We start from the raw sequence: 16,366 nt of genomic DNA, 5'->3' as shown, positions 1-16,366 counted from the left end.
CACTTAACACATACACACTTGCATGCACGTGCACACACACACACACACGCACACACACACACACACACACACACACACACACACACACACACGCACACACACACACACACACACACACACACACACAGATCACTCTGTCTGCAAAGTGGTTTATTAATATTTGATGTGATGGGAATCGCTGTCTGTCTCTCCTCATCTCATCACTCACTCACTCTCCCTCTCTCTCTCTCCTTCCCTCTCCTTCTCTTTGTACCTCTATCTCCATCAATCCCCGTTGCCCCCCCCCCCCCCCCCCACACGCACCATAACCTCTGAGTATTATTTAGATTTACTAAAGTACATTTATAAATGTTCTAAATTAACGGCTAAAACAGCTCTGCCCCCCTCTCTCTCTTTCTCTCTCTCTCTCTCTCTCTCTCACTCTCTCTCTCTCTCTCTCTCTCTCTCTCTCTCTCTCTCTCTCTCTCTCTCTCTCTCTCTCTCTGTCTCTTGTCAACCCCCCCCCCCCCACAATAATACATTAGGGTCTATTTTTAGAGTAGGTCATACATAGCCAGGGGAGTTAATGTGTGTGTGTGTGTGTGTGTGTGTGTGTGTGTGTGTGTGTGTGTGTGTGTGTGTGTGTGTGTGTGTGTGTGTGTGTGTGTGTGTGTGTGTGTGTGTGTGTGTGTGTGTGTGTGTGTGTGTGTGTGTGTGTGTGTGTGTGTGTGTGTGTGTGTGTGTGTGTGTGTGTGTGTGTGTGTATTTCAATATCTCGAGGCGACTGCAGGCTTGTATTTCTGCAGCAAGCACACAGTTATTAGTGTTTGGGGGTAAAATTAATTGTGAGTGTCTTGTCTTCCTAGTACCGTTGTAGGGACCAAATGACCAAAACAAGATTGTTGAGATGTTAACTATCTTTATAACCATCGGCACTGTGCTGCACTCTTTATTGATTTATCAAAAGCGCTTGACACTGTCGACCATAATATTTTGATAAATAAGCTTCTCATCTTCCATAGGATTGGATGGGATTTGTGATTATCTCTCAGGTAGAACTCAAGCTGTTGTTTCTGATGGTTATCAATTCAAGCTCTCTTGAAAATAGTAAAGGTGTCCCACAAGGGTCTATTTTGGGTCCACTTTTATTTACATTATATATTTTTAAATATATAAATAACAGGGTATTTTCTTCCCTGCATTGTGGTGTACATTTTTATGCAGATGATACAATCTTGTATGCTACTGGATCCACTCTTATTACTGGCCAGTACAAATGTACAGTCTGCTTTTGATGCCTTTCAGATATCTCTCATTAATCATAAGCTTATCTTAAATTCCGATCAAACTAAATATATTCTCAAGACCAAGATATTAATATTCATACAATTCATACACACTAGCCTAGCTGTTGGCCAAAACAATAAGTGCATTTTCCATAAAGGTGGTGTGTTCCTTTAACACTTTCAGCGCCATAAACTGTCCCCATCTCTAAAATGGTAATTTCCGCTGTGTTTCACGATGTTTGCAGAGCTGTGTGTGTGTTCTGTATTACAGCTGTGGAGACAATAGTGTGGCTCATTTGACAGACATTACTTGTAGTCCAACATGGAAAAAAGGAGTTTGTTTCTACACACTGTAGTTTGTAGTTTATTACACACTAAACATCGCGCATTTCCAAGATAATCCAGTCTTTTTCCATAGATCGCGAGATAAAACGCGTTATGTGCAATCAAATCAAATCAAATTTATTTGTAAGGCCCGACAACACACGTTAATGTCCCCACGTCTTCTTTAAACAAGTCAAGAAGAAAACATAACAATAAGTCAAGAACAGAACAAGAACACCATAAGGTCCAAACATTTTTAGATGAATGCAAATAAATGAAAGAATGCAAGCACTCCCAGACATACCCCACGCAAAGGTAAGGAAAAACTCACTAAAACCTAACAATAGGGGAAAAAGCACCACAGGCAGTGTGGAGGAGAGAAACCTTAGAAGGGCCATTCAAGGGGGGATCTCCCTTCTTAGATGTTGGTGATAGTAGTGTTGCAGACTGACAGTTGGTAAGCATGCACTCATGTGTGTAGTGAAACACAGATGAGTGCATGCAATAGCAACTGAACATTTTGAAAGATAGAGCTGATAGCGAATCTATTTGAGGCACAGGGGCGGCGCAAAGAGGGTCGCGTCCTCCCCGTCTTAATCACAGGACGCTCAACACTCCGGTCATCGCTCCGAGACAGCCAGAGACACCAATAAGCCCAAATCGTTCTGGTTGATTCCCTGAAGCCCCAAATACTCCCAAATCAAAGGTATATAACATGTACATATGTAACTTCACAATATCATCAAGGGGGGGTCGTTTTAACTCAAAACTGTGATCGTGTTTGCCAAGCATGTTTTTTCGTCCGGTAAAACACAAAACTGTGATCGTTAGAAAAACACGTTTCAGGTTCGGTAAAATAGACATAGAATATACCTTACCTTAGCCAGAAGGTATTCCAAAAAGAATAATTCCAATTGATCGCATCGCCATCGCGATTACCAGTGCATATGTCTATACACGTTTCGATGGTAAATAGACTACACAGCAACGGAATTTCGAGGCGATCAATGTGAATCTCTGTTAAAGCAGGAGGAGGAGCCCTTACCACACAAAAAAAATGAAAACGTGTATCCACGCCAATGCAATTCCAGTTCAGACACAGACGATACTGCCATGTGGTGATATTCGATCGGCATTGTAATTCCAACGTATACAAACGTGCCAGGGACAGCTGGAATGATCGGATAAAGATTTTGAACAGGGATCAGAGGAAAAATATCAAAAGATATAAAAACAAGTTTGCTCGTTTTTGGCGCTCAATGTGTTAAGGATAAAGTAACAGGCATGTATTTGTTAGGGTTAGGCATGTAGTTATTAATGGTAAGGTTAGGGTAATGATCAGGGAATGAATGTCTATGGAATGTTCCCACAACGCTTGCAAACTTGGTTGTGTGTGTATGTGTGGAGACATTATGGTCCTATAATATCCCTATTATTGCATTATGAATGCATTGAAATGTATTGTGTGCATGTTTTAACAATTGCGTGTGTGTAGGGGGGTTATTTGTTTTATTGTATGTGATTTGTGTGTATCTGACTAACTTATCTATCTCTCTCTCTCTCTAGGTGTATGACACCCCTCCTATGGTAGTGAAGGGGCCATCTAGTGGTCAGGATATATATGACACCCCACCCAGTGCAGAAAAGAACACACTTGTGTCACAGCAAACGGTAGGGTGTGTGTGTGCGTGTGCGTGTGCGTGTGTGTGTGTGTGTGTGTGTGTGTGTGTGTGTGTGTGTGTGTGTGTGTGTGTGTGAAAGAGCTATTATTTCACTGTCTGACATCAATAATATCACTTTTTCACCAATACCACAATTAAAGGAATGGGTCTTATATATTTACTCTCTCTCTCTCTCTCTCTCTCTCTCTCTCTCTCTCTCTCTCTCTCTCTCTCTCTCTCTCTCTCTCTCTCTCTCTAGGTATATGACTTCCCCCCGTCTGTCAGTAAGGACGTGCCGGACTCTCAGCCAATCAGGGAAGAGACCTATGATGTCCCGCCCCACTTTGCCAAACTCAAATCCCCCAGTGTCCCCGACAAGAGTTTCCCCGATCACAGTATCCACGGACGTTTCCATGACGACGACGACGACGAGCCCCCCATCCCAGAAGACGTGTACGACGTGCCCCCTCTCCTGACGGACAAGCGTTTCCGCGCCACTCAGGACATCTACGACATCCCCGCCAGCCTGCGGAGCGCGGCAGGAAGTCACGTGACCCAGGACGTCTACGACTTCCCCCGGGACAGAGGGGTCGCCAACGCGGACGACTCGGCGTTCGGAGGCGGCGAGAGGGGAGGAGACTATATATATGACGTCCCACCGCAGGTGAGGGGGGGGGGGGAGGGGAGGAGACTATATATATGACGTCCCACCGCAGGTGAGGAGGGGCGTCTGTGTGTGTCTGTGTGTCAGGTAGGTGAGATAAGAGAGGGACTGAGAGTGTTAAACTATAAGTGTTTAGCTGAAGAGGAATGTGTACTCCTTGCCGTTTGGCCAAATGTTTGAAGTCAGATCAACAAGCCTAAACAAGCTGTTCAGAATTATTGCCTTTTAATTAATCAATAAGGTGTGCTTTTTGCCACTGCCTAGTTAATATACTGCCCAGTTTGTAAAAGTATTGAGCTGCTGGGTGTGGGGTATGCGCTACCGGTGTACACCCATCACAACAGCATGTTTATTACAAGGGAATAGGTCTCTATGAATAAAATAAGTAGAATTAGATTTAGACTACTAACTATCTTTGTACAAAAACCATCCTGCCTCACACAGTTCAACACATTCACACGTGGAAGCTGCCCAGTACAATCAGTCTGACACTGTTGACCACTAGGAGCTGCCCAGTACAACCTCAGTCTGACACTGTTGACCACTAGGAGCTGCCCAGTACAACCACAGTCTGACACTGTTGACCACTAGGAGCTGCCCAGTACAACCACAGTCTGACACTGTTGACCACTAGGAGCTGCCCAGTACAACCACAGTCTGACACTGTTGACCACTAGGAGCTGCCCAGTACAACCAGTCTGACACTGTTGACCACTAGGAACTGCCCAGTACAACCAGTCTGACACTGTTGACCACTAGGAGCTGCCCAGTACAACCAGTCTGACACTGTTGACCACTAGGAGCTGCCCAGTACAACCACAGTCTGCCACTGTTGACCACTAGGAGCTGCCCAGTACAACTACAGTCTGACACTGTTGACCACTAGGAGCTGCCCAGTACAACTACAGTCTGACACTGTTGACCACTAGGAGCTGCCCAGTACAACTACAGTCTGACACTGTTGACTACTAGGAGCTGCCCAGTACAACCACAGTCTGACACTGTTGACCACTAGGAGCTGCCCAGTACAACTACAGTCTGACACTGTTGATCACTAGGAGCTGCCCAGTACAACTACAGTCTGACACTGTTGATCACTAGGAGCTGCCCAGTACAACCACAGTGTGACACTGTTGACCACTAGGAGCTGCCCAGTACAACTACAGTCTTACACTGTTGATCACTGAGCACAAACACTGCAGCAGTTTGGGAGTTAATGCCTTGCTCAAGGGTATGGCAGTGGTAGGTTTTGAGGGAGAGAGAGTCACTTGTTACTAATTCACCTCTCCCACCCACATTCCCCTGTCCATCTAGGAATTTGAACTGGCAACCTTCTGACCTTAAAGCCACCACTGCCCCCAGGCAATGTACAGATGGGGCTTTTCCAGCGCTATGTGTTGTTTAATAGAGCTTTGACAGAGTTATGTGTTGTTTAATAGAGCTTTGACAGAGTTATGTGTTGTTTAATAGAGCTTTGACAGAGTTATGTGTTGTTTAATAGAGCTTTGACAGAGTTATGTGTTGTTTAATAGAGCTTTTACAGAGGTATGTGTTGTTTAATAGAGCTTTGACAGTGTTATGTGTTGTTTAATAGAGCTTTGACAGTCTTATGTGTTGTTTAATAGAGCTTTGACAGAGTTATGTGTTGTTTAATAGAGCTTTGACAGTCTTATGTGTTGTTTAATAGAGCTTTGACAGTCTTATGTGTTGTTTAATAGAGCTTTGACAGTGTTATGTGTTGTTTAATAGAGCTTTGCCAGAGTTATGTGTTGTTTAATAGAGCTTTGACAAAGTTATGTGTTGTTTAATAGAGCTTTGACAGAGTTATGTGTTGTTTAATAGAGCTTTGACAGAGTTATGTGTTGTTTAATAGAGCTTTGACAGAGTTATGTGTTGTTTAATAGAGCTTTGACAGAGTTATGTGTTGTTTAATAGAGCTTTGACAGAGTTATGTGTTGTTTAATAGAGCTTTGACAGAGTTATATTCTTTAATGGAGCTTTGACAGTGTCTTGTGTTGTAACAAGTGTCTTGTGTTGATTTCTCCAGGTTGTCCGTGACGCCCAGTCCACCAGTGAGGAGCTGACAATATCCTTCAAGCGCTTGTCGGCCTCCTCGACCGGCAGCACGCGCAGCAACCACTCGTCCTCCTCTCTGGACCTGGTGCCGGTCCGTGAGCCCTCCTCCTCGCTGCCCGCCCCTGCATTCGGTGCCGGGAAACCCCTCATCCTCGACCTGGAACAGGCGATGGAGCGCCTGTCCCGCCTCCAGCAAGCCGTCGAATCGAGCGTCTCTCTGCTCATGTCGTTCATCACGGGGAACTGGCGGAGCCCCGCCCACATGGAAGGGAACCTGCCTGCCATTCGCCAGGCGGCCGACCGGGTTCGGGCCGCGGTGCGTGACTTCCTGGAGTTTTCCCGGGGTGCCGTGGCCAACGCAGCGCAGGCGACCGATCGGTCTCTCCAGTCCAAACTGGGGCGCCAGGTGGGAAAGATGGAGGAAGTGTTTCAAAGCCTGGTCCGGCACGGTCAGAGTTTAGACGCCATCGCCTGGTCCCCTGCGGCGCTGACGGCACCCCCTGCGCCCGATGATTTGGACCGGCTGGTCATGACCGCCCGGGGCGTCCCAGACGACGCCAAGCAACTGGCTTCCTTTCTCCACGGCAACGCCTCGCTCCTGTTCAAACGGACCAATCGGCAGCAGCAGCAGCAGCCCCTCCCACCGATCCCGGGGGAGATCGGAGGTCACATGACGGGTTCAGGAAGTGGCGTTTATCAGGGAGGAGAGAGGGGGAATATTCAATCCAGGCCCCTCCCCTCACCGCCCAAGTTGACAGCCTCGGAGGGCGAGGAGGGTCCTGATAGGCCGTATGAGACCACAGAGGAGGGATGGATGGAGGACTATGACTATGTTCATCTCCAGGTAAACACTCCGACCTATTTAACCCTGTTTCCTGCTCTTGTTGTCATTTTGTCCTATAATCTCCTATGATCTCCTCTATTTCAGAGCATTTCCCGTTGTTGACAGCGTGTTGTTATGCCAGTCCGCCATCACATTGTTAAAGGAACACGTCATCTTTTTGGGGAAATTTGCTCATTTGTCATCTACCCTGGCTGGAGTTAGACAAGCAGATACATACCCTTTTCTTCTCTGTGCATGCATTAGGCTTAGGGAACAGCCGCACCGTTAGCCTAGCTTAGCGTCATTCACTGGAAGTAGGTGTGCCAGTGTAGCCTAGTTCCCAACAGTCACAAAATACACTCCAAATACAACTCTAAAACTGTCCTGTAAACATGTTGTGACCTGTGTATTTACCACACGGAGAAATAAAAAGATTTAAATGAGACATTTTCGTTTTCTAAGCAGATATATATACAAATGTTTTGCCGAACCACTGCTGCCTGGGCGCTGTGATTTCATCACCTCAAAAGCCCAGTTTTTCAAAAATCAACGGGCTTCTGAAGCACACCTACTTCCAGTGATGAAGCTAAGCTAGGCTAACGGTGCGGCTGTTCCCTAAGCCTAATGCATGCACAGAGAAGAAAATGGTTTGTATCTGCTTGTCTAACTCCAGGGTAGATGGCAAATAAGCGAATTTCCCAAAAAGTTGGCGTGTTCCTTAACAGCTGTTGTAATAATAATAATAAACTTAATTTGTATAGCACCTTTCATGCAACAATTGTAGCCCAACGTGCTTCACAGCAGTAAATTAGACATCACATTTGCATAAAATTGAAAATGAGAGAAGGGGTAATGCAGACGATAACAATTCAAATATTGATTGAAATGCTATGCTAGTCCCGCATCTCATTGCACATTCCTTCCCGCATTCCTATATCAGGGGTAAACCATAGAAAAACAAGGTGTGACAAGGGCTATGCGACAAGGGCTAAAAGAAAATTGTGGTAGACATAATTGGCAGGTAAATAACGGTCTAACTACATAATACATTATGATCAATCACCAAGTTTCCATCACTTGATTTACTATGACACTAGACTGCTTCAGACAATTATCATGTTACCTTTGAATGTGGGTATTTAATCATTTATTAAATAAATATTAATATTAAATATATAATGCAGATCTGTTTTGCCCAGTTGTGCCATATCTTGTTAATTAGTAATGCTGATGTGAGCTAGCATATAATGCCTATACTGCCCCCTGCTGTTTGAAAGAACTGTTACATGGATGAATTCACACAGAGGAAATACATAATGGTCTCGGTTCAAATAGAAACAATATAAATACCAATATATATAATATATACACATATAAATACCTATATATAAATATAGAACAGTGAAAATGTCAATATATATATACACACATATAGATACCTATATATGAATATGATAAAACAATACAAATATATACACATATAAATACCCATATATGAATATTCAATAATAATAGCCCCAATATATACACATATACCCACAATATATACACATATATATAAAAATAAATAAAATAAATCCAAAACTGATTGTTCAGGTTATTGTGTAGAACAGGCCAGCCATTCTATGCATTCTAGTTCTATATAAATAATACTACCATTATTATTAATATAGAAATATTTTAACACACGTGTGTGTGTGTGTGTGTGTGTGTGTGTGTGTGTGTGTGTGTGTGTGTGTGTGTGTGTGTGTGTGTGTGTGTGTGTGTGTGTGTGTGTGTGTGTGTGTGTGTGTGTGTGTGTGTGTGTGTGTGTGTGTGTGTGTGTGTGTGTGTGTGTGTGTGTGTGTGTGTGTGTGTTAGGGTAAGGAGGAGTTTGAGAAGAACCAAAAGCAGCTTCTGGAGAAAGGCAGACACAGCAAAACACAACTGGAACAGCAACAGGTACACTCATGCATACATGTGTGTGTGAAGCAGCTAACTTTCTTTCTGTCTCTGTGTCCATCTTTAACCCACCGGCTGTCTTTCAGAGGCTGTGTTGGGCTCAGTTTTTAAAGCTGGAGTGAAGATACTGGTATCATATGAAACTAGACATCCTGAGGTATCCATTGGTACCATGGTATGCCCAGCTCGCCATGGGCATTTTCAAAGGGGACCCTTGACCTCTCACCTCTCAACACGTCAGAATGGTTCTATGGGTAGTAAAGAGTCTCCCCTTTACAGTCATGACCACTTTATGCTAATCCCATGCCTGTCCCATCCACCCATCCATCCATCTGCATGCTGGGGTCCCTAAACCGTCTTAGAATGGCATGAATTGGGTATGACTGGAAAACTGAGATCAAATGAGCATAATTGTATTCTATTTTTTTTTTTTTTTTTTTTTTTTTACTTGACCTCACTGCATAAAATGACCTATCTGTGGCCTCTAGTATACTATAATCAAAGCCTCATGGAACTTTACAATAACAAACTAGAGACATAGGGATTTAAGGGAATGTATTGCTTTCCTGAGTCTATTGACCACAAGAGGGATTTTCTGAGAAATATCTAGAACAGACGAGCTAAATTCTTACAGAAATCTCCAAATGTCAAATGTTTTTGATACCAAATTACAGTATGACTTTTCTATGCTGTTCCTTAACCCTTTCACTGCCACACTACAGAAGGTTTCCCCTTTTCTATCACACTACCGACGGTTAACCTGCTGTTGTGTGGCAGTGAAAGGGTTAACCTTCTGTGTATTGTCGCAGTGAAAGGGTTAAGCGTTTGGTAGTGCGGCAGTGAAAAATGGATTTTGGACCATGTTTATCAATTTATGAAAGACTTGCACCAAATCTGTGTAACAAATGGTATCAACCAGAATTGCTGCAACAACTGACGAGGCCTGGGACTGGTCGTCATATGTGTCCATCATAATGTTCTAAGCCCTTATACACTCTAAACTTTCAAAATTATAACGGGCACTTAACCAAAACCACATTTCAGATTTATGACTACAAAACCTCAAACACACAGTCCTGCGCTGCATCTTAAATTAATCTCCAGATTCCCAGCGTTCAGATGACGTCTGACTTCTGTGGCATCTCCTGTTGACCAGCTATCTCCCCCCTGAAAAGACAAGAATGTGTGGGTCTCAAAGAGGGTTAAATGTAGGCCGTATCTGTCCTATCTATTTGTCTTTAAATGTAGGCTGTGTCACCTTCATGAGTACAGTATGTGTCTGTTTACACAAAAGTATAATGTGTTGTTGGTGATGCATGAAAACAAAAAAAGCGAATATATCTCTCTCTTTCTCACCAACCCCCTCAGATCAAACAATTTGAGCGGCTGGAACAGGAGGTCAGCCGACCAATCAACAATGACATTTCGGGTTGGGTCCCGCCCTCTAACCACCCCAACCAGCTCACCCGAAACGGTTCCAGCACCCCCTCCACCCCCTCCTCCTCCTCCTCCTCCTCCTCCAAGCTCTGCAATGGCGACCGACAGCTCCTCCTCTTCTACCAGGAGCAGTGTGAGCAGAACGTTACCACGGTTACCAACGCCGTAGACGCCTTCTTCACCGCCGTCAACACCAACCAGCCGCCAAAGATCTTCGTGGCGCACAGCAAGTTCGTCATCCTCAGTGCCCACAAGCTGGTGTTTATTGGCGACACCCTGTCACGCCAGGCCAAGTCGCTGGAGGTGCGGGCGCGGGTGACGCAGAGCAGCAACGCCCTCTGTGACAAACTGAAAGACATTGTGATCAGCACCAAAACAGCCGCCCTGCAGTATCCATCGCCTGGTGCAGCCAGAGAGATGACTGAGAGGGTCAGGGAGCTGGCGGGGTGCACGCAGCACTTCAGAATGGTTCTGGGACAACTGATAGTGATGTAGGGGGGAGGAGGAGGAGGAGGAGGAGGAGGAGGAGGTGATAAGCCCCTGGGGCATGGACAGGGAGACCCTGTGTATGGAGTACAAGGTGATGAGATAAATGGACAGAAATGTAGATGCCCCTGAAACATGGACTTGTAGACCCTGTGTACCCCCTGGAACATGGGCTAGGGGACCCTGTACTCCCTCTGAAGGGGTGACTCTTGTGGGACAGGGATACTGAGACAGACCTCTCCATCCCTCCATCCTTTCTCCTGTCCTCATCTCTTTCTCTATATGTTCCTCTTCCTCCCTACATTCCCTTGCCTGCTTTTTATTCTAGGGGGAAAAAACAAGACATTTTTATCTTCAACGGGCTGGGCCGTCGGTTGTAAAATAATCACTGTAAATATTTAAGTTTCATTATTTAGCCAGGGGGAATGAATGAAAAAAAGACAGATGAACTTCCACTATATATAAATATATATAAATATATATATATTTGTTTTGTTTTTTGGAGAAAGAAAGAAATTTAAACAAAGTGTAGTTTCTAGACAATATCCATTATTATTATTGTTATTATTATTGCTATATACTGTAATTATGGTTCTGATTATGAATGGTTGTTATTACATTGTTATGGATGTTAAAGGTGCTATTTGTAAGGTTTTCAGCCGTTTGGATGTGTACATGTACACATAACCACATACAAATGATGTGGAGAAAAAGAGGACCATTTAGACTCACCCATTTAATTACATTGATTGCGCAGTTGCATCGTTTTGCCGATGAGCTATCTCCATCTTCATTTTAGCTTTAAAACTGAGCCTGTTAAGATCTCCCAAAGACAGTGATGTCGGTTGTATCACTTTTTTCACAGGTCGACATGAATTCGTTTTTTTGTTCTTCAAATTTAAACAGTACACGAGAGTGCTGACATGAGAAATAAAGATGAAATAAATATAATAAAATGAATACAATTAAATAAACAGAAACATACCATAACAAACAAAATAAAAAGCCTTTTTTTTTCTTTTTCTTTTTTTTGCTAAAATGAAGACAGGGGTATCATGGAAACTAGACGAATTCTTAGCTACCAGCCATTATTTGCTAGCTTACTGTAAAAAGGAAATTGCACTTTTTATCACGTAATTTATTGTGATTGTAAAACGTCCTATTTAAAAACGTTTTAATTATTATTTTATTTTAGCTTTTTCCTTATTCCACTATTATTTGTATGTGGTTGAGTCTACATAGTCCTCATTCCAAACCACTGAACATGTACATATAGCACCTTTAAGTGCAGATGTATGTGTGTTGCTTTCTCCATCCCCGAAGAAAAGACACGCTCTCCCAAAACAACATGGCCACCCAGACCATTTTACCAGACAGAAGGTGACACACAGGGTCAACATTTTCAGACGGGGAATTTAGACGGATTATTCGAGTATATTGATTTTGATGTCATGGTTGTGTGGGGGCTTTGGGTGGGATGGGATGTATTCTCACTTTCTTCCGTTGGAGAATGTCGTATACTTCCAGTAAAACCACAAACTCTGAAGATGTCGGTGCTCCTAAAGTAATCTTTTACTGCATTTTTTTTCTACTTCGGCTGTCAGCCACGTCAACTGACTATAAAATGGTAAGAACAGACTTTGTAATGCTAGCAGGCATTAATAAAGACTGGTAGCAACAATAGCCTGTTAGCTATAACCCATCAGTACGAGAGGACCTGTATGACTTGGAGGCAGTGGCATTTTGAGGAAATTAAAGGGCAATGCGACCCATTTTATGGGATTCACATTATTCCTGTGCCCCAAACGGTATTTATGAACATGCACAACTCTGAAAATCAGAGAGAACCCTGGAATGTGTGATGTCACAATGGAAGTGTGTGTTATCCTGACCCTTCAGTTCATGTACGCACTCACTGCCCTGGCAGAACTGTACAAAAAAAAACATTTAATTGTCAAATAAATAAATCAACCTGGATAGAAATCTGTGACTGCTCCATAGACAATGAATGGAGCAGTGACGTTGGGCGACTAGCTCTAGGAGAGAGTGGTGTAATTAATTACAAACCACTACATTATGTTCCTCACTGCTCAATATGTTGCCCACACTGATTTAGTCCCACCGGTCAGCCTCAGAGAGATGTCCATGGACAGGGCCCAATAATGACTCTAAACTGACCTTGGATATAAGGTGTTGGGGCCCAGTAATGACTCTAGACTGACCTTGGATATAAGGTGTTGGGGCCCAGTAATGACACTAAACTGACCTTGGATATAAGGTGTTGGGGCCCAGTAATGACACTAAACTGACCTTGGATATAAGGTGTTGGGGCCCAGTAATGACTCTAAACTGACCTTGGATATAAGGTGTTGGGGCCCAGTAATGACACTAAACTGACCTTGGATATAAGGTGTTGGGGCCCAGTAATGACACTAAACTGACCTTGGATATAAGGTGTTGGGGCCCAGTAATGACTCTAAACTGACCTTGGATATAAGGTGTTGGGGCCCAGTAATGACACTAAACTGACCTTGGCTATAAGGTGTTGGGGCCCAGTAATGACTCTAAACTGACCTTGGATATAAGGTGTTGGGGCCCAGTAATGACTCTATACTGAATTTGTATATAAGGTGTTTTAGGGTCCAGTAATGCCATTGAGTTGAACTTGGTTCTTAAGCTGGTGTTAGGGCCCAGTAATGACACTAAACTGACATTGGCTATAAGGTGTTGGAGCCCAATAATGACACTAAACTGACCTTGGTTCTTAAGCTGGTGTTAGGGCCCAATAATGACACCAAACTGACCTTGGCTATAAGATGTTTTTCAGAAATTGTGCTCAAGGGGCCTTTTCTCCACTTTCAGAGGAAAACCTGTTATCTCCAAATTGTCAGCCAGCCTTTTCCTCAGTTTGACAACCACTCACTTTTCAAAACTGAGGTTCAGAACTGTTCCTGTGGGTCCTGCAGTGTGATGGACCTCCATGGACACCGTTCAGTTCTAGTTCTATAAAAAAAGGTCCGAATTGTAATTCTGTAATGTTTTCTATGATGAAGCATGTCCCAGACGGTCCTTGGTGGAGTAGACATGTAATTAAACCTGTAAGCCAAGGTTCTTCTCAACTATAACCCTTCCCCCAGTATGTGGGTGGGGTTTTGTATGCTAATTAAGATTGACCCTGATTGACAGACTGTACTTAGATGCATTTCCTCTCTTCCTGGGCTGAGATGAGGGGAATAATGGACTGAATGGAATAAAAGAAGGAATCTGATGTGGGTGGAAAATAAGAGGTTTAAAGTAATGAGTTGACAATTTTATTAAAGACACTGTCAGCATTTATGTGTGGTTGCCTTCTGTCTTTCTTTAACAGCAGTGTGTGTGTGTGTGTGTGTGGGGGGGCGGGCAGCAGTCCCACCAAAACATTTGCTACCGGCCTGCGAGGAAACTGAACGATTCGGCAAAAATAAAATGCATAATAAACATAACATTATAGCCTATTTATGCTGTAATTATATTGAACTTGGCGCGGCCTGTCTGTCACCGGTCCCTGCCGCGCCCACAACAGGACGAGGAGAGTGATGCGTGCACGGTCATCAGTCAGTCATCACCCACTTACCCACCTGGGGGAAACGTCGCTTAACCCTTTCACTACCACACTACAGGAGGTTAACCCGTTCACTACCACACTAGTTTAGTTTATTTTATAACACATGGAGCAAAAGTCCAATACAACAAATCCATATTCTACATATCTAAAAACAAGTCAATATCATCCTGACCAAATACCATAAAATAGCACATTTCATTATACCATCATTAAAACAACAATACAAGTATGACCTGACAGCTATCCGGCCACTTTACCCCAGAGATATGAGCGAACCTGACCTTTAAATATCACACTCTAGGGTCATTTCACTCTACAGCCCTGTGTCACTCTAGGGTCATTTCACTCTTGGAGCCCTGCGTCACTCTAGGGTCATTTCACTCTACAGCCCTGCGTCACTCTAGGGTCATTTCACTCTACAGCCCTGCGTCACTCTAGGGTCATTTCACTCTTGGAGCCCTGCGTCACTCTAGGGTCATTTCACTCTACAGCCCTGTGTCACTCTAGGGTCATTTCACTCTACAGCCCTGTGTCACTCTAGGGTCATTTCACTCTACAGCCCTGTGTCACTCTAGGGTCATTTCACTCTACAGCCCTGTGTCACTCTAGGGTCATTTCACTCTACAGCCCTGTGTCACTCTAGGGTCATTTCACTCTACAGCCCTGTGTCACTCTAGGGTCATTTCACTCTACAGCCCTGTGTCACTCTAGGGTCATTTCACTCTACAGCCCTGTGTCACTCTAGGGTCATTTCACTCTACAGCCCTGCGTCACTCTAGAGTCATTTCACTCTACAGCCCTGTGTCACTCTAGGGTCATTTCACTCTACAGCCCTGTGTCACTCTAGGGTCATTTCACTCTACAGCCCTGCGTCACTCTAGAGTCATTTCACTCTACAGCCCTGTGTCACTCTAGGGTCATTTCACTCTACAGCCCTGCGTCACTCTAGAGTCATTTCACTCTACAGCCCTGTGTCACTCTAGGGTCATTTCACTCTACAGCCCTGTGTCACTCTAGGGTCATTTCACTCTACAGCCCTGTGTCACTCTAGGGTCATTTCACTCTACAGCCCTGCGTCACTCTAGGGTCATTTCACTCTACAGCCCTGCGTCACTCTAGAGTCATTTCACTCTTGGAGCCCTGTGTCACTCTAGGGTCATTTCACTCTTGGAGCCCTGTGTCACTCTAGGGTCATTTCACTCTACAGCCCTGTGTCACTCTAGGGTCATTTCACTCTACAGCCCTGTGTCACTCTAGGGTCATTTCACTCTACAGCCCTGCGTCACTCTAGAGTCATTTCACTCTTGGAGCCCTGTGTCACTCTAGGGTCATTTCACTCTTGGAGCCCTGTGTCACTCTAGGGTCATTTCACTCTACAGCCCTGTGTCACTCTAGGGTCATTTCACTCTACAGCCCTGTGTCACTCTAGGGTCATTTCACTCTACAGCCCTGCGTCACTCTAGGGTCATTTCACTCTACAGCCCTGCGTCACTCTAGGGTCATTTCACTCTACAGCCCTGTGTCACTCTAGGGTCATTTCACTCTACAGCCCTGTGTCACTCTAGGGTCATTTCACTCTACAGCCCTGCGTCACTCTAGGGTCATTTCACTCTACAGCCCTGTGTCACTCTAGGGTCATTTCACTCTACAGCCCTGTGTCACTCTAGGGTCATTTCACTCTACAGCCCTGCGTCACTCTAGGGTCATTTCACTCTACAGCCCTGTGTCACTCTAGGGTCATTTCACTCTTGGAGCCCTGTGTCACTCTAGGGTCATTTCACTCTTGGAGCCCTGCGTCACTCTAGGGTCATTTCACTCTACAGCCCTGCGTCACTCTAGGGTCATTTCACTCTACAGCCCTGTGTCACTCTAGGGTCATTTCACTCTTGGAGCCCTGTGTCACTCTAGGGTCATTTCACTCTACAGCCCTGCGTCACTCTAGGGTCATTTCACTCTACAGCCCTGCGTCACTCTAGGGTCATTTCACTCTACAGCCCTGTGTCACTCTAGGGTCATTTCACTCTACAGCCCTGTGTCACTCTAGGGTCATTTCACTCTACAGCCCTGTGTCACTCTAGGGTCATT

General features: G+C 44.4%; 1 protein-coding gene across 1 annotated transcript in view; it reads left to right on the top strand.

Annotated features, from left to right (window-relative positions):
* The window catches only part of bcar1 (BCAR1 scaffold protein, Cas family member), a 79,350-nt gene extending 65,337 nt beyond the window's left edge, over positions 1 to 14,013 (top strand). Inside the window, 5 exon segments of the mRNA XM_084317370.1 lie at positions 3,156 to 3,260; positions 3,510 to 3,914; positions 5,962 to 6,834; positions 8,674 to 8,754; positions 10,123 to 14,013. Of these exon segments, the coding sequence (XP_084173496.1) occupies positions 3,156 to 3,260; positions 3,510 to 3,914; positions 5,962 to 6,834; positions 8,674 to 8,754; positions 10,123 to 10,686 (2,028 nt within the window). The 3' untranslated portion in view covers positions 10,687 to 14,013.
* The last annotated feature ends 2,353 nt before the right edge of the window (positions 14,014 to 16,366 follow it).

This window comes from Notolepis coatsorum (assembly GCF_963971535.1).
Source record: "Notolepis coatsorum genome assembly, chromosome: 6".
NCBI classification, from domain to species: Eukaryota; Metazoa; Chordata; class Actinopteri; order Aulopiformes; family Paralepididae; genus Notolepis; species Notolepis coatsorum.
Note: the sequence above shows the minus strand (reverse complement) of the source record. Positions and strands in the feature narration are given on the sequence as shown.